Source organism: Sebastes umbrosus, chromosome 16 (genome assembly GCF_015220745.1).
Source record: "Sebastes umbrosus isolate fSebUmb1 chromosome 16, fSebUmb1.pri, whole genome shotgun sequence".
NCBI lineage: Eukaryota > Metazoa > Chordata > Actinopteri > Perciformes > Sebastidae > Sebastes > Sebastes umbrosus.
The window spans coordinates 11,400,894-11,422,285 of NC_051284.1; the positions used below are offsets into that span (position 1 = coordinate 11,400,894).

Consider the following 21,392-nt stretch of genomic DNA (forward strand, 5'->3'; position numbering starts at 1 on the left):
CCCCCATCATGCCCACTTAACACAACGATGAGCCGGTCATGTGGACATGTAAAAGTAGGTGGGATTGGAACTTCTCTTTTGTTGATTCTTCACATACTTACTTTTCACGTGTACAATCAAGTGCGACACTTCAAATGCCTTTGAGAAGAGACTGTCAGAAAGTGTGCTCCATTGCCCATTTGTACTATTCATCACGTCAAGACTACAGAGATGATGAAGACATGGGATTCTGAGATATCGGGGAGTTTGTGGGATGCAGCTCGGAGGAGGCTGTGCGTTCGAGTTTAGCTTTTTTGGAACTGCTATAACACAGTTGCCTTTTAGATGTGATTTTGTTTGTTTGAAAGTAAAAAATCCGGACAGAGGGGCGCCCTGGTGGCCAGGGGATTAAGGCACCGACCATGAACCTTTGGGACTGGAGACCTCTGTCAAAGAGTATAGAAGCAGAGAGACGAAACAGCCGCTGTTGCCATTTTGGATGCTTATTATATTTATGATATTTTATTGTTCAACACCTGCCATTTCTGTAGACTATAACAATAGAATAGAAATACTTTTGTTTTATTTTTGTACGGCACTTTTTAGGCGATGATTGGCTTTGCTGCTGGGCGCTCTTGTTGCAATGGAACGAACAATTGACTTTCACTTCTTAGCAATATACAAAGTTACTCCCATTCCCTCTCCCTCACCTTGTTTCCTGCCTTCTCACTACTGCATATCTCTAATTGAAGCATAAAATGCCTGATACCTTTTAAAAAATTCAGACTGTCATCTCCCTAAATTTAGGAGTGGAAGTAGATGATCCTTGACACTGCTGTCTTCTTATAGGATACCAGACAAGAAAGCACCTTACCTTCGTCTTAAAATTTGGGTGTAATAAAGCCAGTTTGGAAATTAAGTTATCACGGACAGAGCCTTCATCTGTTTATGTATTCCACGTAAAAGTACCCTGTGCAATGTGCAATACATGTCTCGTTTTATTCTAGTGCGAGGCCGTAGTTAGCATTCCGGCCCTGTTACCCCCCCCCACCGGCTCAGAGCCTCACATTTTTGAGTCAGCCATTCCTCTGTGTGTGGAGGTAACAAGCCAGAACAGTCTGCATTGTACTGATGCTATTGAGAGACTGTACACTGATACAGCCCCCGGCCTCTCCATTCAGCTCTCTGGAAGTTACACCGAGGTCATATGGAGCCCGAAGAGGAGGGGAAGAACCAGAGGAAGAGGGAAGAGGAATGGGGATATCTGGAGGCGAATGGTCAGAGGGAAGTAAGATTGATGGCAGGATGCAAAAGTAGAGATGTAGGAGGACCAGTGCTGATGGAAAGAGACACACAGTGAGAGAGAGAGAGAGGACACAGTTGCCAGGGGAAGAATTCCCCTCTATTTGCACAAGCCAAGTGGCCAGACCGTCAGCTAGTGATTGATATGCAAAACAAGCCGGCAGCGAGCACTTTTTCTCTGCTTACGCTCACAGAACGGCAGGGCGCAGGATCAATGGCTCGATCCCCATCAAAGCCCACTCCGCCTCAGAGGCGTAGGTGTACTTACTGCTGAGGCTTCTGACCCGGGCCTAGCAGAGAGACGTGCAGCAGTGGACACTAATTAGAGAGCAGGAAAGGAGGAGGGACTGACCCGACCGTCACATTAAAATCAGAGGTGGACGGAGATAGAGATCTCCAAGACTGTCGCGGATACTTTCTCCGGTTCGGTCCCGTTGTATAACCCACTCAACCATCTCTGGAGCCGTCATGCCAGCACCCAGGGGAGGACGGCTGCGTAGGAAGGGCTGCTCGCTGGCCAGAAGGACCCAGCGGCAGGCCACGGCAGCGTGGAGACTGCTCTACAGACTGCTCTTCATGGTGAGCAGAGAAATCGGGGTATATTTAGAGATCAACTATGTTTCTGCTGTAATATTTGATGCAGTTTTTTGAAGGGGCCTCATGAAAAGTAGATGACAGAAAGTCGTCAGTACTCAGTTTCTAAATATCGCCGTTCCTGAAAGTGAGTGGGTACAATAAAGGCTTTTTTGGATTAATATTGATATAGATGTGGTTTCATTTCAGTGTGAGGAGAAGGCTGCCATATTGGTTTATTTCATGGTTATTTCTTTGGTCAGTTTGGAATGAAATGGAGTGGATTTATCTAAAATAAGGAATTGTACTTGACGGGAAGGGTATAGCATTTTATGATGAAACCCTTTGAAATCAAGGGGGATCTAGCGAGTGGGCATCACGTCCATGTGCGTATGGCAGTTGACTGAAAACGAAAATGCGGCTGGACACCGTCAGAAGGAAACCGAGTAGACGGAGACAAAATGACTCAACAGCCTCTCACTTCATTTTATTTTTTTCTTTCACCTGCAAAGGTTGACAAAGACCTCTTTTTCTAAATTGACTTAAGGGCATACATGGTGAGAAGAGGTGGAAACATGATCCAGAGCTGTCAGCTGTCAGAGAGAAAACCTGAATGGGAATTCACAGCAGCGCTGTCGGATCCACTCGTCTTTCCTGGCGCTCCCGGGTGCTTTTTCTCCCGCCTCCGCTGGCTCCCGGCCTCGGCTCTTAATTGGTTATTTGGGCTAGCTGTCAGCCTGTGTTGGTGGGATTGTTGTGAGGCAATTGCAATTCCTGAGTCATGAGCGTGCGTACCCCCCCCCCCCCCCCTCCGCTTTTTTTCTCTCCTTTTTTTTCTGCCCACCTCTTCCTGTCACGCTCCAATGCAGGTGTCTGCCATTTAGTGTTGATGAAATCTTACTTAGTTAGGAAGCTGTGTGAGAGGTGTTCCCATGTGTGTGTACACAGCGTTCCCGAGCATCAAATTAAGCATTTTCTTCCCCAGCTCTGTGGCGCCGTCATCTTCTCATTCGTCGTGCGCGTGAGGTGAACATGAGCCCATATCCCTTCCAACGTGTGTGGGTGTGACGAGAATTAACTCGGCACTTGAGTGGCGGTGTGTGTGCGACCGGACAGGCCTCCCCGTTCCTCTGGGCGCCTGTGGCCGAAATAAAACGGCAGATATGACTGTTATCTCTCTCCCCCTGCCTGGAGCTACCAGTGGGCTGTTTGATGAATATGTAGCTCTGATATCCTCAACCTCTGCGTTTCCTCCAGGCAATCTCCCCCCTGTCCGCCCGCCGGGTGCAATATGGAGTTTTCCCAGAGTGTGTATCAGTGAATGAAGGCTGACTGGCGCTGTGTGTGGCAGCATCATCGGTGTCTGAGGTGTATTTCGTGACCTTTTAATGGAATAGTGTATCAGCAGCTGTATAGTTACTGACATTCTTAGGTTCCTTGTGAATTCCTCCTGAATGAGAAGTGCTACATGATTGGTGGCGCGCACATAAACAGAATAAATGGTTGCAAAAGTAGTTTCCCATTAGCTCAGACATTGAAGTAGATGATTGTTGAGAGAGAGTAGCACTTGTATACTAAATAAATCCTCAACTCAATTATAAGCACAATAAGCCATGCTAGCAGGATGGCAATGCTGGTTGTTCCACTACCTCAAATATCTCAACAACTTTTACGTACTGTATATTGCCATGAAATTTTGTAAAGACCTTCATGTCCCCCTCAGGATGAATCAGGTCAAAATTGGTCAATTTGTCCAAAGCTTTGATTTATGACCAAATACATGCAAAACTAATGATATCCCCGTCAGCCTCAGCTGTACTTTGTGTTTTGTATTTGTTAGCAAAAGTTAGCATGCTAAACTAAGGTAAACATTATACCTGCTTATCATCAATCAGCATGTTTTGTGCAGACTGTATATAAGAAGTGGACGGAGCCACTGTGAGGTCACCCATTGGTTTGTGGACTGCCGTTTTGAAGCCACGAGTTCGGCATTTTGGTCATCGGTCTCTTGGTATTTGGCCGTCGCCATTTTGTTTTTTTGCAACCAGAAGTGACAAGAGGGTGGAGCTAAATGCAACCGAATGCTTAATATGACATTTTTGGCGACCAAAAAGGTTACAATTAACTTTAATAAACTGAAAACACACTGTGAAAGTTATAAAACGAAAACACGGACAGCTCCCAGACCGGACAACGCCGTGGTAGCTACCTGTCAATCATTAGGTAGCCACGCCCTAAAACATATCCTGCTTTATGGTCTATTTGACTCTAAATAGGACCATAATATACTAAATGAACATCATGCTGTATTGAAGAAGACTCGAAACTAGCGACTGAGACCATAAACTCATGTTTACAATGTTTGCTGAGGTAATAAATCAAGTGAGAAGTAGGGTCATTTTCTCATAGACTTCTGTGACTTTTTTTTGCAACCAGAGGAGTCGCCCCCTGCTGGTTATTAGAAAGAATACAAGTTTAAGGCACTTCAGCATTGGCTTCACTTTTCAGAACCGGAGGTTGCCCACTTGTTTTTTTGTCATTGTGAACATGTAGACTCTTAGCTGATTCTTCCTGCATCAGTGTTAACATGTACAGGTATGTCCATTTGCAGTATATGTGTGTACGTGTGTCTTGCGCTCTCCAATCAGAACATCCCTCCACCAGCGTAGAGGGAGACATTAAGTCCCCTCATAATTATCATCCCACATTCAAAGAGCTCCAGAGTGGAGCGCTGCTGTGGGCGGTGGATCATTTGAAAGAGGCTTAACCCAGACATACATAGAAGACATGGAGAGGCATTTCCCCACTTCTGTCTCTCTCTCTCACAGTCTGCAGTATAGTGCAGCATTGGAGGGCCGTCTCTGGAGTGACCACGCTATAATGAGCTAGCTGATGAGTCGCAGGCTTATTAATGGAAGCCCTTGATTGTATGTGGGCTCCCTGGGACCGGATGGGTGGTAGCTCACACCAGATCCAGAGCCTGAACGACTCAGACAAGCTTTCACACGCCGCTCGGTAAAGTGCGTACGTGTTTTTGTGTCGATGCCCTGCAGTGTCGGAATGAAGGGGTGTTATCGATCCATGTGTGTTGCTGTACAAGCCTGTAGTAGTGAGCTGCACTCTGATACCCCCACACATACATTACACACAGAGCAAGGCGGAGAGTGCTGAGCAGCTGTTTTGCCGTCCCACTGCGCTGTGTTGCTGTGCAGCGGATTGGAACCTGCTATTACTGGCACTTATCAGCCTCTGCTGACTCCAGCGACCAGCCACAGATTGTAATTCTACATCATGTCAGAATAAGGACGGCTGGGCGTCACGAGGCTATTTTTAGCATATAAATCACATCGTAATTGATGACTTGCACACACTACAGTCTAGCAAAGATTGGCGCAGTTGATGATGCTTGAGTAGCTCGTCAGGTACGAAGCTGGTTTTGATTGGGTAGAAACATTTACCGTAGTGCTTGAAAAGCATACAGTGGCAACCGCGGTGTAATATAGAGAGAACTAAGGGAGAAGTTTTTCCCTCACTGCATATTTTTCTATGTCCTAGGGAAAATAGAACAGAGAGGCTCATAATGGTTCATTTTCTGCCACAGTTGCTCACAGACGACAAAATCGTACCCGCCACAGGCAAGACTTCGCAGTATGGTGCTGCCTACGGATGATGTTAACTTCCCTACCCCAGGCAATACGGTCCAATAAAGCAACGCGGTGCAGCTGTTTCCACCTCGAGTTGTTCATGGGGGTTCCACCTATCAGAGAAATACACTGGAGGGAACTACTTTTTTTGAATGAGCTAAATTTAGAAAATAAGATGCTTCTTCTAACCCCCCACTCTCCTCTAATACAAACTATTACAAGCTAAGACATGACCACTTGGGATCTCCCTGGCATGTCAAATTTTCTGGAATTGATGTGACACAAAGCTGCATAACTGTCCATTATGGATTGAGAAGAATAATGTAATGTGATATAATGCTATCTGCTGGGACATCCGGGTTTGTCTTTCAGATGCACTGTAAAGGTCTTTGATGCAAAGCCAATTAGCATAGAGAGCATAACTAAATCTACATAACGCTCTTAGTATACCCCAGGAGAATCACCGGCCATGTACAGAGTAGAATTATATACATCATTATTTCATACAGCAATGGAGCTGAAATCATTAGTGGTGAATAGTTAAATGAGGGAGGTAAAAGACGTTTCATTAAAAGACGTTTTTTTTCATTTTAATAGATCCTTGAGAGCATGTTTCTGTGCAGATACATGCCTGTGTGCATGGCAGGCAATGCAATTTATTATAACAAGTGGGATCCTTATTTTATCCCTGAGATGCCTAACCTAAATACACCCCCTCTCTCTCTCTCTGTCGCCCCCTACAGAGCGTGGACACAGTGTGCACCCTCTACCAGTCCTTCCAGGAGGGTACGGGCTCTGGCCCTGGAGGTTTGATGGACGACGCCAAAGAAGCTCCAGCGAGGCAGGGAGGGGAGTCTGGGTCGGGTGCCACGCGAGAGGCCACCCTGCTCAGACCTTGTCCCAAGCACATGAGCGCCACTGAGAGGTTACGCAAGGTCATCCAGGAGCTGGTGGACACGGAGAAGTCCTACGTCAAGGTGAGGCCGCAAAGCTTTGACTGCTGTCATATTAGAATTTCTTCCAAGGAAGCTAACATGAATATTTGATTAAACTCTATTTTGAAATCTCTTCCACTGTCCCATTTTTTACTCCTCAGTTATAAAATGATATACTTTTTTTTTTTACCAAGACAAAAAAAGGCACCATAGTATCTTTTGAAACGAACTCCTGACTGGACTAGTCGTGTTATTTCGTTGAGACAACAGGAAGTTACTGCTCCCAGTAAAGAAATGGTCTTGCACATAACATTCTGTAAATCTACAAATTGTTGTTTTTTATGCTTTGGTTCTTGTACAAGTGGAAAAAAAAGGAAAGATATAACATGCCAATTAGTGATGGATGGTAGATGGATTTTGTTGACTTTGGACAGAGCTAGGCCAGCTGTTTCTCCCAGTTATTAGTCTTTATGCTACGCTAAATTAACTGTCTGCTGAGTCCAGCTACATATTTGTCTTACAAATATGAGAGTGATATCAATCTTCTCATCTCAGTCTCAGCAAGAAAGCGAACTGAACTTTTCCTTTTTAATAAAAGATATTAAGCTTAGGAGTGACATGGAGCATGAAACAACAAGAAGAAATGAAAGAGAAGCTGTTTCCTGTGTCACAGTTAGAGCACCTCCATCCCTCCTCCTCCTCCTCCTCCTGTCTCGTCTTATTTATCTTCCTCCCGCCCAATCATTTTGCTGCCCTCTTGTTTTCCAATATGACCTTTCCCTCCCTGACGCACATTAAATAGCCACATTCATGATCTTCTTGACTCTGCAACACTTGTCACGGCTGGCATTTTTTTCCCCTTTCTCCTTCATCTCCTCATTTTTCATTAAGTCCCCTTTCCCCCGTGCACCCCTCCTCTTCGTCAACTCGCCGTTGATTTGTAATTGAGTGAGGAGATCGTCTTATCCAGAGCGCCTCGATGCAGGCCTGCCTGCCCGTATCCAGGCACCTAGCGACTGAGGCAGTTTGGGGAGGGGAGGAGGAGGAGGAGGAGGAAGAGGGAGCTCATAAATCAACCTAATGAGAATATCTCCACTGATACCAAGACAAGCTACAGCCACATTAAAGTGGCGGGGGGGGGGGAGGAGAGGAGGGGAGATAGAGGGAGACGATGGAGGAATGAAGTGAGGGACTGTGGGAAGGAGACAATTGGAGGTTATAAAGGGAGAAATAAGTAGTGTTTTGATGATGAAAGGGATTTTAAAGGACAGGCAGGTTAAAGGATAATGTTTATTATTGTCATTTTGATACTTCTTCTCTGACCTTCCTCTCCATTTTTTTGTGCACAGGACCTGGCCTGTTTGTTCGAGATCTACCTGAAACCCCTGCAGAATGAAACCTTCCTCACATTGGACGAGGTGGGTGGCGAGCGTCTGTCATAGTGTGCGAAGTATGATAAACATTATGAGTGGTGTAGCGTCCGGAGGCGTGTCCTGGGAGGTGTAGAGGCTATATAGGAACGTGGAATTCATTGAGTGCTTATTACCCAGAGGTGACGTCGATGAACCCTGCCGGTCCATATCTCCCTCATTACTACTGGGACTGGCTGGAGGACAAATTAGCATTCCCCTACACTGACCTTCTTGCGTCCCACTGAGACACGCCAATAACGGCTAGTTTAAGAGTAAACCCACCCTTTAATTATTCACCTCAGATGCACGCATCACAAATACCTGTACGCTGATTTCACTGCACCTCTTTCATTAAGACATTTTTGTCTCCTTAACTTAAGGTGTTATTGTGTGTTTTCCGGTGACAACATATAGTAGCTGCAGCATTCTAATGACCGTAGTGTTGCAGTTTCCAGCCCCGTGTGCAGCTCTGTGCCACGTGTGACCTCAAACACAGGATGACTCTCCCAAGACACACTAGTCGATAAGGCCGCTGAGCACTGGGGCATATTAAAAGGCCATTATGGGACGGTGGGACGTGTCCAGGCACAAAATGGACAAGAGCATGCTATCCCCCGATCGGCTTTTAATGAAGGGAAGTGTTGACCCCGGGTACGCGTGTCGGAGAGGGTGCGTTAGACAGTAGAAGTTTGTCTGTGTGTGTGCTGCATTTAAAGCAGAGCCCATAGCTTGTCCTTAAGTGCCTTTGTCAGTGAGATGGAGCCATCAGAGTGGAGGTTTTTATAAAACTCCAGGGTGCCTGTCGGACTGACTGTTATGAATCACAAGCTATATTGGCTCCTTTTTTCATGTTGCTTCATATTCTTTCACTCTCTCCCTTCTCTGCCATTTTCCCGTCATCCATCCTTATCCATCACCTTCCCACAATTCCATACTACCTCTCCTTTCTTCACCTCTTTCTATCCATCATCCCGCTACCCCCGTTCTCCTCTTTAGATGGAGAGTCTGTTCGGCAGCCTACCAGAGATGTTGGACTTCCAGAGGGTCTTCCTGCAGACCCTGGAGGAGAGGATCGCCTCCTCGCCTGACTTCAGCACACTGGAGACTCCCTCACAGTTCAAGGTGAGATTCACACACACAGTAACATATCATCTTATTGATTAAATGTCCAAAGCTTCAGTGTGGATTCCATGTGATATGAGTATAGAGAACAACATCATTCTCAAAACCAGGAGCCACTATTCCAAAGAAAGGAATGATCTTTGAGATTTATAAATAATTGAGGCGGTGCGACAGGAGGCATCGCCGGCTGATTTATAGGCTTGACATGACAAGGTGTGGGGTCTATCGATCGAGGCGGCGGTTCACTGGTTGGATTGTGAGCTGCAGAAAGCTAGTGTGCTCAAGAGGCTAGGCGGGAGAGGGAGAGGACAGAGGGGGCGTTTGGATCGTCTCCCGAGAGACGGAGGACAGAGTGGTCCGGTCATGACTTCACATGTTCGCACTCTTTCATCCCCTCCTCTCTGTTCTCGTACTTTGGCTTTGTGTAGCATGGCTCTCTCGCCAACTGTGCGTTACACTCAGTCCCCGCCTTTGTTTCTCTCTCACACTTCTCTCTCGGTTCACAGAAGCTGCTGTTTTCTCTTGGGGGATCGTTCCTCTACTACGCTGACCACTTCAAGCTCTACAGCGGCTTTTGTGCCAACCACATCAAGGTCCAGAAGGTCCTGGAGAGAGGTACAACACACACACCTGAACAACATGAATAGTACATGAATACACTCCTGCTACACAAAGTGAAATAGAGAATTGACATACGGTATAATAATAACATCTGCAGATTCATACTAATTCAAAGTGTCCCACAACCCCTGATAAATTCAGCTTCCTTGCACCCATGTTGCATCAGAGAACACCTCACGGCACTCACTGAAGGTTTGGCCTTCTCTCTTGGGAAACAAATCAATTATGTACGAAAGTATAAGTCTGAGTGAGACAGTGGATGAAAGTGAGGCGACGATGCCCTGCATAGTTTACTGCAAGCCCCGTTCCATCTCCATCATAATGCACGGACACGCACGCAAAATATTAGCAACAAAATCTACCTTTCACTTTGTGATCTACGGTTTCTAAACATCCAAAGCTATTACCTGTTTTACAAGCAGATGAAGATTAAACAAACACATGCGTTTTATTAATACACAGACATTGGATAACCTTGTCCACAAACAGCGGACCGTTACAACCCGAGAGCCCTAATAATTCCTTGTGTCGCCATCGGCGTGTGACAGAGTAGAAATTTTAAACTTGATTTACGCCCGCTACGACGCCGGCCGCTCTGCCACTATTTGGGAACGCTGCCCGGCACAAAGAAAAATGTAAGAAGATTGGCTTCTTTGCCAACACGGTGGGGGGATGGGGTGAGCAAATTGCCCCCCAGTGCGGCTTAAATCTGCCCCATTACTAGAATTGCATGGGATATTCCTCGAAGTACGCAGCGGGATGGATGTTTAATAGGATTAGAAGAAGAAAAACACTCGGAAAAAGTCCCTGATGGGTCCGAATTACCTAGAGGAGAATAAAGTATGGTTTTCAAAAGCAACACTGGTGCGTGAAAGAATTTTCTGCTGTGTTGAATACTTTGAAAGTTCATGAAAATTATGTTTAATTATGCCACCATCAGGCTATGGGAAGGTCCTTTGTTATGGAAAACCTTCTATTTGATGCACTGTTAAATAGCCTAAATCTGTGATCTACATGTAAGCAGAAGGGTAGAAGACTTAGTTTAGTTTTTTATTACTTTATTTAAGGAGTTTTGTATTATATAAACATATACAAACATACCAAACGTGTACAGATATTACACTTCTTTTAGGTTTTAATTTAAATGTTTTATTTTTGGGGGCTTTTCTTTTTCTTTTCTTTTTTAGGATTTATATGGTAAAAAATACTGACTATCCTTTTCAAAAAATCACCTGAGACCTTGGCATAGTGTCTATTCTTAAATCCTTAAGTCCTGTGGGCCGTGCCAACTCAGCGCAAAATGACTCCAAGTGCTTGAGTGAAGAGAAAAGATGCCAGATTCAAAGTACTCTACTTACAGGGTTCATGCACCCTATTCTTTAACCAAAGCTTTAAATGGTGGGGTGTACTGCATTATAGTTGGTGCACACAAGCTAATATTAGAACAACATGTAGCACAATAACGGCACAGTACAGATAAGAATAGCCAAGTGTAACAAGGGCGATAGTTGCACATTCCACACACAAGAGTATATAGTTGGCTCGGCGTGGTCACAACCAGCTGATCCAAGGACACAGAGAAGAAATCTGTGGGAGTTTGTCAACCCTTAAAGTAATTATATGCCCGTCTCCGCCATTATCATCACCCCCCTCCCTTTCCCATCATGCCAAGGGCCCTGGGTTGCCTTAGTTTCTCTGTTTATTTGTCGACTCGTTAATTGCCTGCCAATTACTCTGGGAGGTGTCGATGCGGCTGCCTGTCTGGGGCTGGGAGTGCTATAATTAATACTTTAATGGCCCCCTCAGTACGCGTCGTGGAAGCATACTGCTCAGGCAAAATGTCATCACCTTTACAGAAGGCTCATTCTGTGTTATACCTGCCGTTTCACACTATGCTTTTTGGCTTCGCTGTAAACTAAGGAGTCCCAGGTTGATAATTTTCACCATGTTGTAAATTTAGTATTTAACTAACTCATCACAGCTCTGCTAGATTTTGCTTTTGTGAAAACAGCTCGTCTTCAATTTATTATGATGCTCGGGGGGTGATGGGCTGTGTGTAATTGGTTGCATTAGCAGATGTTTACACTTAAATACTGCAGTGGTCATGGTAGGCTGGAGAAGCCTACACTACCCCCTGCTGGAGACTGCTTATTGCACCAGGATTCTGCACTGTGCATGCATAGGACTATTTCCGATCTTAGACACATCTGTCTCACCATGTATGCATGAGACCATCAGGAAACACAAACAAAGACTTGCTGAAAGATTCATATTAATTCGGCATGCGTGTGTTTTTCAGCTAAGACGGATCAGACCTTCAAGGAATTCCTGGATGCGAGGAACCCCACCAAGCAGCACTCATCCACCCTGGAGTCCTACCTGATTAAACCGGTGCAGAGGGTGCTGAAGTATCCCCTGCTGCTCCGGGAGCTGGTCTCCCTCACCGATGCCGACAGCGAGGAGCACTACCATCTCACACGTAAGGAGAAAAAATGCATTTGCAGACACACGTGCACACCCACACGCACGAGGAGGATGCATTATGAATACGGGGCCATGTTCACACTTGTCATTTCATTGTCTTGTTGTCATGCTGTCATGCCTGGGAGCATTAAGTGACACATCTCGGCACATAAGAGATTACATTTTTCTCATGCACACACAATGAGCAAATAAAAACCTGCTACTGTAATGCAAAGCATCTACATATACAGTCAAGGATTGATCCCTGTTAACACTTCTTAATTGTGTTGTTGTCGTCCCCTGCAGAGGCTCTGAAAGCCATGGAGAAGGTGGCCAGCCACATCAACGAGATGCAGAAGATCTACGAGGATTACGGCTCCGTGTTTGATCAGCTAGTTGCTGAGCAGAGTGGCCACGATAAAGAGGTAGACAAACATTTCAGACTCCCGATTTATAATCATCAAGCATAGTTAATAGCATGGTGTTGAATATAAAATACTTATCACAATCAGTTTAAACTGCTTCAACCCAGTTAGCCATCAGTACATCAGAGTGGGGCTGTTTAGCTCCTCATGTTGTTTACGCCGTCTTCTGCGCATTGCCTCTGGGGATCGAATACATTTACAAATTGATGGAATATTTAGTTGGCAACCACTGCAGTATAAATATTCAAAGTGAATGCTAAGTAATGCTGTCTTGGGGTACTGTATGTTTTCAGTGTATTTAAACCGTTCTCAGGCAGAAATTATATAAAGGTTTGCTTGAAAATCAGCTTTCACCCCGTGTGCAAACAGTAGTTTGTATCGTCTGTGGAGCCTCATTCATCGACATAGATACTTAGTATGTATCACACAGCTGTATGCTCTAGCAAAAAGCCAAACGTCTGGCTTGTTATTCTTCTGCTGTTTTTTTTTTTTTAAAACCGTCTACTGTGTGTCTCTCTCAGGTCACAGAGATTTCTATGGGAGAATTTCTCATGCATTCCTCAGTGGTCTGGCTCAACCCGCATTCATCGCTGGGTCGCATGAGAAAAGACCCCGAAATGACCGTGTTTGGTGAGTCTGCATGCTTCTCCTAAATTTTCATTGCTGTTGCATTCTGGGAAATTGAGTCACCTCCTTTCCCTACCCTCAACTTCCTAGACTCCAAAATTTTCTGATAGAGCTGTCAAAGTTAACGCGATAATAACAAGTTAGCGCAAATTTGTTTTAACGCCACTTATTTCATTAACACAACTTACAATTTGTAGTTTGTAGCAGGCTCAGTTTTAAAGCTAGAGTGAAAATACTAGTATCATATGAAACTAGAAAACCTAAGAAAACCTAATGTCATACTAGCTTGTTGCAAAGGAGGTTAAATAATGCTCCAAACTTCAGCTAAATTTTGGTGAGGAAAAACTGGCATGGCCATTTTCAAAGGGGTCCCTTGACCTCTGACCTCAAGATATGAGAATGAAAATGGGTTCTATGGTACCCACGAGTCTCTCCTTTACAGACATGCCCACTTTATGATAATCACATGCAGTTTGGGGCAAGTCATAGTCAAGTCAGCACACTGATACACTGACAGCTGTTGTTGCCTGTTGGGCTGCAGTTTGCCATGTTATGATTTGAGCATATTTTTTATGCTAAATGCAGTACCTGTGAGGGTTTCTGGACAATATTTGTCATTGTTTTGTGTTGTTAATTGATTTCCAATAATAAATATATACATACATTTGCATAAGGAAATTTGCCCACTCCCATGTTGATAAGAGTATTAAATACTTGACAAATCTCTCTGTTAGGTACATTTTTAACAGATAAAAAAATGTGATTAATTTGCATAAATCGCGATTAAATATTATTATGGATTGAGAGCCCTAGTTTCTGGCAATCAATATTTAGACTGGTATTCCTATCAAACTCCACATACTGCGTCGTCTCAACAGCTTTGGCCGCAATGACCTCATACACAATATGACCACATAGAAGACTATTTTGTATTTTACCTGTGGATGTTTGCTGTTAAAGTTTAATCAGTACAAACCAAGTGTATTGGGTTTTCTGTAGAGCCACACAGGATTGTGTCTGCAATAGTAACAGATTTCAGTGAATCTCAGTATCTGGAGCTGTAGCGCTGATATACGCTTTAAGGCTTCAAGCTGGCATCTAAAATGCTTCTGCGGGTTACACTGCTTTCAGTCGCTTTCCCCAAGAGGCACTCGCAGTCAAAACTAAGCCGCTGATGTGTTCTCTCTCACCAGTGTTCAAGAAAGCGGTGATATTGGTCTACAGGGAAAACAACAAGCTGAAGAAGAAGATGGTGAGCATTGTGTCTATGGCACTCATTTACTCTCACATGCCACAAATGGTGGGAAACTTAGCATTTATTCTCTTCTCCCCTATGTGGCATTCTCCTCGTTATGACCAGACCAACCATCGTTCAGCACTTTCTCACGGAGATGCGGACCCCTTTAAGTTCCGCTGGCTCATCCCGCTCTCTGCGCTGCAGGTCCGATTGGGAAATACTGCAGGTAAGACGCTGGCACACTGCCACATTGTCCCCACTAAATCACTCACAAAGTACATCCACTAAATCTTTTTGTTCTTTCTCCCCCTTCATATTTCCCCACACAAGCCCCTAAACTCATTCTCCTTGCCCCCACACACACCTCTTCTGGCATTTATACTCCTCTCCCTCCCTCCTTATCTCCTTCTGAAACCATAAACCATATTTGGACTGTGTGATTAAAAGCTTCTCTTTTATTTCCTCACTCTCCCAGGAACAGGCACGGAGAGCAGCTGCATCTGGGAGCTGATTCACTCCAGGTCTGAAGTGGAGGGGAGACCGGAGACCGTCTTCCAGCTGTGTAGCAGGTCAGAGATTAAACTTTCAGGTGGAATCAGTGATGATTAATGCTGGTATGCATTCATGGATTCCATAGACTTCTTTTTAACCAGAATTATGGTATTTTTTCAAAGGTCATGGTCTTATTTTTGCCCATTTCTATTGGCTATGATAACATTGTACTCAACGCGGTACGTGGTGTAAAAAGTTTGAGAATCACTGATTTAGTACAAGTCTCAGGTCTTTAAGAGCATCTTGCAGAATGCTTAAGGCACGCTGTAATTTTTTAACTTCAAGTTGTACAGAATCTGCAACATACTGTAATACAGCACTGTGTCATCTGCTTATAGATAGATATGACAGTTTGCCTGAGATGAAATTATATTGTTGTTAAAAACGGGGGAAAAAAGAACCGGACCTAAAATTGAACCCTGTGGAACACCTTTTGTTACTGATACAAACTCAGGATGGTAATTTTCCAATTTAACAGTTTGTTGTCACTCTTATAGGTAGTTCCTGAACCAATTACATGCATTAACATCAAATCCAATATTATGTAGCCTCTGCAAGAGCAGGCAGTGGTCTATAGTATCAAATACTTTGGAAAGATGCATTCCTGCTGCTGTTGTTTTAACAGTAAAACTGTCTACATGGGGGTGGTAGTGAGAGTGAAGCCTGTGACCCAATTGGTAATTCTCATTACACACTGTGAAATTGGGATCACTTCTAATGAATTACATCACACATTTCACCGGGGACACAATGGGACTCTCTCACAAATCCACTTAATCTATATTTAGCTGCTGAAATCAAGTTAACATCCCTTATGCTCATGTTACTATGCCGTGTCCTCCTCAGTGTGCCAGAGAACAAGGTCAACATCATCAAGGTGGTCCGCTCCATCGTCAGGGAGAACGGGAGGAGGAACACGAGGACCGAGTTCCCCCTGGAGAGGAACTGTAAGGAGCGACTTGTCCCGCTGCACAGCACTCTGCCCGCCTCCGCCAGGATAGGTGAGCGTTCACAAGCATTCTTCTCAAAAATATTGTTCTGTTATGCAGGAGATCTTTCATTCAATTATAGATCTATGACCAAAACTTGAAAATAGTTTTGAGTACCAGGCACTGCCTCCTAGGGCTGCACGATTATGGCAAAAAGGTCATCACGATTATTTTGATCAATATTGAGATCACTGTTATTATCATGATTATTCATTGATTCTATTCATCTAAATGTTATCCTTTTACTTTGTTATTGTCATCTATAGTGGTTATTTACAAAAAAGAAAACCACAATATTCAAATGATTAAGATATAAATTATTTTATTTGAATTTAAATATTTGCTTTATTAAAAAAAAAGTAGTTCGTAGTTCTAATTATATAGTTATTAGAGCAATTGTTAGTTGGAAACAGGTAATATTTCTCTCTTATCTATTTTATATTGCTGTGAAAACACCTCCTTCAAATAACTGTATTTATTTGTTTCTCGCCAAAGACTACATTTTACAAGACAAGTCATGATAGGGTTATAATTTACCATCGCCCAATACTTATTTTGACTGAGTAGAGCTTAAACGCACCATAATGTGCTCCTCTGATTAAGTTAGTTGTTCCAAATGTTTTTAAGGTTGTTCCACTATGGCTTATTTCGGACTTGCAGTTGTTACAAATTGCAGCTTTATGTCTTCACTCAGTTAAGGAACTTCCACACCGACAACATGTTGTGTGTGTGACGTTAATGACTGCCGCTGTGTGCCGATGTAAAACCATCTTATGGTGGCTGCACATGTGTGTCTGACCGGAAAAAAACTTGGATATATGAATATGAGACCGCTAAAAACCGTCCGGCTTCGATCGGCTGCTGATTGACGGTGCATCTCTAACTGTTAGTTTAGGAAGTGCTTGATTTATGCAGCAGAGTTTTCTATGAGCGGAGCATTTTAAACGTCAACATCACAGCTGATCATATTTATTTAATTGTGGGAAGCCAAAATCGTGACTGCGATTAATTGTGCAGCCCTACTGCCTCCTGGAAAGTTTTCCTGTAGAAACAAGTCCACATAGGGCAGAGGATCAACTGTGTAATGCGAAGTATGCATGTACTTTAGAGATGGTATCTCACTTTGTAGATCATGAAATGCTAGAGGGGCTGAGGGTGGAAGTGTTTTGCTCAGATAAAAGTGCCATTTCTGACTTGGATCTCCACATTGGTTACTAGGTTCCACCAGGCGTTCCTGGTTGTGTAAGCAGCCATTTGGAGACCTCTCCGCCCAGGCTGGGAATCCCAAGCTAGGGCCGGACTCGGACGAGGGGAGCCTGAGCAGTGGAACCTACAGTTCGTCTGGGGCTCCTCCACCTCACACCTCCTCGGAGTCGCATATCCTCCCGATTCAGCTGACAAACTTGAAACCCCGCTCCACCTCCTCTGTGAAAGAGTCTGATATTTTAAGTGATGAGGACGATGACGGCTTTGGCGAGGGGGGAACAAGGAGGGACAGCGGAGACAGCAGTTCCCCAACTAGCGCCATTGAGGATCAGTTCCTCCAACTTAAACTCTCAGAGGACGCTGCGCCGGCTCCCTGTGTTCAACCTGAGGGAATGGGGGACACTCCGGAGACCCAACCCAAACTGATGCGAGGACACTTCAATACTGTTAAGAGGAAAACCAGCAGTTGCAGGAGGAGCCAGGGCGCACTGTTGAACATGAAAGCGCACAGCAGGTCACTGGACAGCCAGGCAGATGCAGCGTCGTCGTCAGGGGTCGTGGACCTCAACACGTTGCTGGAGAGGGAGTTCAGCGTCCAAAGTCTGACTTCTGTAGTGAATGAAGACTGTTTCTATGACCCAGCTGAGAGCTGTGCAGCTGACTCTGGGAATGCCACCTCCTCCTCATAGGGGACTGGATGGACAGAGCAGAACTATACTGTACCAGGGCCACCAGTTAATGGTCTTAAAAGGTAAAAGACTCTGACCAAAGCCCCCTTGTCATAGGAGGGGAATCACCTGTGGCTCACTGCAGGCTCTACCAGTGTGGCTGTGAAGCTGTGCCTCAACTCTGAAGTCTGTTTAGTAAGCCACACATCTGCCTGCTAAAAGTTAGGTGTCAATTATCTGTTCTGATGAAAGCCTATTGGCTGACAGACTCCTCCTAGAGAGGTGCAGCGAGGTGATTTCTGTCCCAGTGATAACTGCAATGAATCTGCCAAGCACTGATGCGTTCCCGCGATTTCCTCAGCTCTCTGGGCTTTGCCTCCTCCCAAGAAACCGTCTGAGTGCTGTATTCTATCCTATTTTCCCCTGCAGCTCATGCTGATTGACAGTTTTTATTTGATTTTTGACCTTTTTTCTATGAAGAATGGGGAGAATGTCCTCGGTCTGCCAGTCCCAAAAGTTAAAAGTTCAGCCACGGGATAAGAAGATGAAATAAGTTTCTGGAAGCAGCCACACTGGTGCGAGGTCATGGGTTGGTAAAGTGTTCATTTGTATTTGGTGTCACAGAACCAAACACTGTAGGTCACCGCTTATTACAAATAGCAAAGGCAAAAGAGGCACTGAGTGAAGGCTATCACAGACTAATTAGATCCACCCAAAGAGCTGTGGCGGTCATGTCAGACCTCCTGAAAAAAGATGACGTTGGCCTAAACAAACAGGAAGGACACCGACTTTTGCAACCAAGCCTTTTTGCTGTATTTTGTGCACTAAAGTACAATGTTTGCCTATATATTTGAAATATTTTTTATCTGTACAGGTTCTAATGTTATTAATGCTGTTTTTATTTATTAATAGGTTTGACTATGTATATCTTAGCAAACTAACTTTTTGAGTGAAGGCTTGAACCGTTGGCTAAATATTTGGTCCGTTAGTAAATACAAAAGATACAATACCGCTTGACATTTTTTCCCACTCCATTTTAAATGTAGCCTACTGGATTTTGGTGTCTTTCCCTTAAGATTGTAATTTCCAGTGTATGCATTAGAATGTAGAAGTGTTTTTGAGATCTGGCTGATTAATTGAATGATTTAAACTGCAATAATGTTTAAAACTCAACGTTTCTTTTTATGTTTGTGTCCTTTATATATAATCTTTTCTATCTTTGAAACATTTATGTATTCTTTTATACATACTTGACACTGTACAGGGAAGACACAAGGCAGGAATTAGCAATAAATGCAGCTGATATTTTTGTAAAACCTTTTGTTTGCCATAGCGTAAAGTACATGTTGAGGTACTATAAAAAACAAAGGCAAACCACTACTACATTCTTTACCTTCTCAGCTCAACTTTACCATGCCTTTTAATGCTAGCATACCAATGAATGTGAATGCCCCATTGCTATGGAATTGTTTTATAAATAAAAGTTTTATCTGTGAATGACGCCTGGAGAACAATGCTTTCAACTTGCCTTCAAAGTCTGCCAGTTCAATTTGTATGGTTCTTTAAGTTCTACTGACAGGTAAAGCAGTGCTGGGAAGTAAGTGTCTTATCTGAGGCCCGGTCCCTAGGCTTGAATTGCCACCAGTCCCTGATTAGCTGTCAAAAGAAATGCAGGTATTGGAAGAAAACGTATATCCTCAATAGAATAATAATAATCATCTGACAGAAGTGGGGCACAGTTACATGAAGAAAGAGCTTTACTACACTGCTTGAATTTTAAACACGGACATGTGACTATTTTTATGAAATACTATATGACTTTTTTTTCCAACATACTATGCAATGACTTTTGTCATACCATACTATGACTTTTTTCGACAAGCTATATGACTTTTTTATACTATAACTTCTTTCGACATACTATACTATGACTTTTTTTTACTCTTTGTTTTGTCACTATGACTTTTTTCTGACATTTTAGATGACTTTTTTTTTACTTTTTTTTCAACATACTATGACTTTTCGACACACTGTACTATAACTGTTTTTTCGAATGCTATCCCATGACTTTTTTTACTCTTTTCGACATACTATACTATATTATTTTGGACATTATAATAATAATAATAAATTCGACTAATAAAGCGCTTTCCAGGAACTCGAAGACGCTTACTATACTATACCATGACCTTTTTTTCGACATACTATTCTATGGCTTTTTTTACGAAGTATTAGATGATGAATTTTTTTTTACGATATACTTTACTATGACTCTTTTTTACTCTTTTTTCGACATACTATACTATGACTTTTTTTTCGACATACTATATCTGCACACTCTTTGATTTTTCCAACACCTTAGCAAAGATTAAGACAGGTGGAGTTGTTGTCATCCTGCATTTTCAACATACCATAACATTACTTTTTTCAAACTTTTTTTTTGACATACTATACTATGACTTTTTTTCCCTCTTTTTTCGACATACTATACTATATTATTTTGGACATTATAATAATAATAAATTTGACTTATAAAGCGCTTTCCAGGAACTCAAAGACGCTTACTATACTATACCTTTTTACTCTTTTTTCGACATACTATACTATACTATACCTTTTTTTCAACATACTATGCTATGACATTTTTTCGATATGCTATGACTCTTTTTGACATACTATATGACTTTTTTTCGACATACTATAACTTTTTTTTTTTTACTCTTTTCGACATACTGTGACTTTTTCCGACATACTATGACTTTTTTTTACCCTTTTTTCGACATACTATACTATGACTTTTTTTTTCGACATACGATACCATGACGTTTTTTTCTACATGCTATACTATGACTTTTTTTCAACCTTTTTTCAAAATACTATATCATGATTTTTTTTACTCTTTTTTTCAAATTCTATACTATGATGTTATTTTCGACATACTATACTATGACTTTTTTTGCCTTTTTGCGACATACTATACCATGACTTTTGATTACTTTTACTCCAATGTTTTCGGAGTTTAGAAGCTCCAACTGCAATGACAGCTAGCTAGGGCCTTCTGGGGTCTTTTAGATGAAAGGCTTTTATTTCCCTGTTGACGAATGATTTGTTTGACTATTTTTAACATTACTCTAATATTCGTAGGTTATCCTTCCACTGTTTTGTTGCTGCAACTGAAAAAGCAGTTTAAGTAAATTTCGTCGAGCAAGGTTTTATATTTACAGTCTCCCTTCGTTGATGATCCTGTTTGTCTCACTTCACCATGAGCTGTTAGAATAAATTGTTTAAGGTGTGGGGGAGCTAAACCATGCAGTAACTTATAAAGTAAACAAATATTGTCATAAACAAAAAAAAATAAAAAATCCAAGCTCAATACATTTTATTTTTCAATAAAATTGCAATAGTGGTACGAGTTCCGTTTTTTTGTCCAGTGCTTTAAGAGCTTGTTTAAAGAATAAAGCTTGGCCTGGCATACTGCAAAATAAAATGGCTTTAACAGTTTAATACCGCATACTACTGAGGAATGCAGTATGTACTGTATACTACATACTGTGTTCCAGAGTAGTATGTAGTAGGGTTTTCGAATATAGCCTATGACCTTTTTCGACATACTATACTATGAGTTATATTACTTTTT

At 42.9% G+C, this 21,392-nt stretch overlaps 1 protein-coding gene across 4 annotated transcripts in view; it reads left to right on the forward strand.

Moving 5' to 3' along the window:
* Nucleotides 1-19,252, forward strand: part of tiam2a (TIAM Rac1 associated GEF 2a) — a 108,733-nt gene extending 89,481 nt beyond the window's left edge. For all 4 annotated transcript variants that reach the window (XM_037746296.1, XM_037746295.1, XM_037746298.1 and 1 more), the window contains 12 exons: nt 6,242-6,475; nt 7,783-7,851; nt 8,842-8,967; nt 9,474-9,582; nt 11,888-12,067; nt 12,358-12,476; nt 12,998-13,106; nt 14,297-14,355; nt 14,464-14,566; nt 14,816-14,909; nt 15,739-15,893; nt 17,100-19,252. In XM_037746296.1, coding sequence (XP_037602224.1) covers nt 6,242-6,475; nt 7,783-7,851; nt 8,842-8,967; nt 9,474-9,582; nt 11,888-12,067; nt 12,358-12,476; nt 12,998-13,106; nt 14,297-14,355; nt 14,464-14,566; nt 14,816-14,909; nt 15,739-15,893; nt 17,100-17,776 — 2,034 coding nt within the window. In that variant the 3' untranslated portion in view covers nt 17,777-19,252. The remainder of the gene's footprint in view (nt 1-6,241; nt 6,476-7,782; nt 7,852-8,841; nt 8,968-9,473; nt 9,583-11,887; nt 12,068-12,357; nt 12,477-12,997; nt 13,107-14,296; nt 14,356-14,463; nt 14,567-14,815; nt 14,910-15,738; nt 15,894-17,099) is intronic.
* Nucleotides 19,253-21,392: the final 2,140 nt, after the last annotated feature.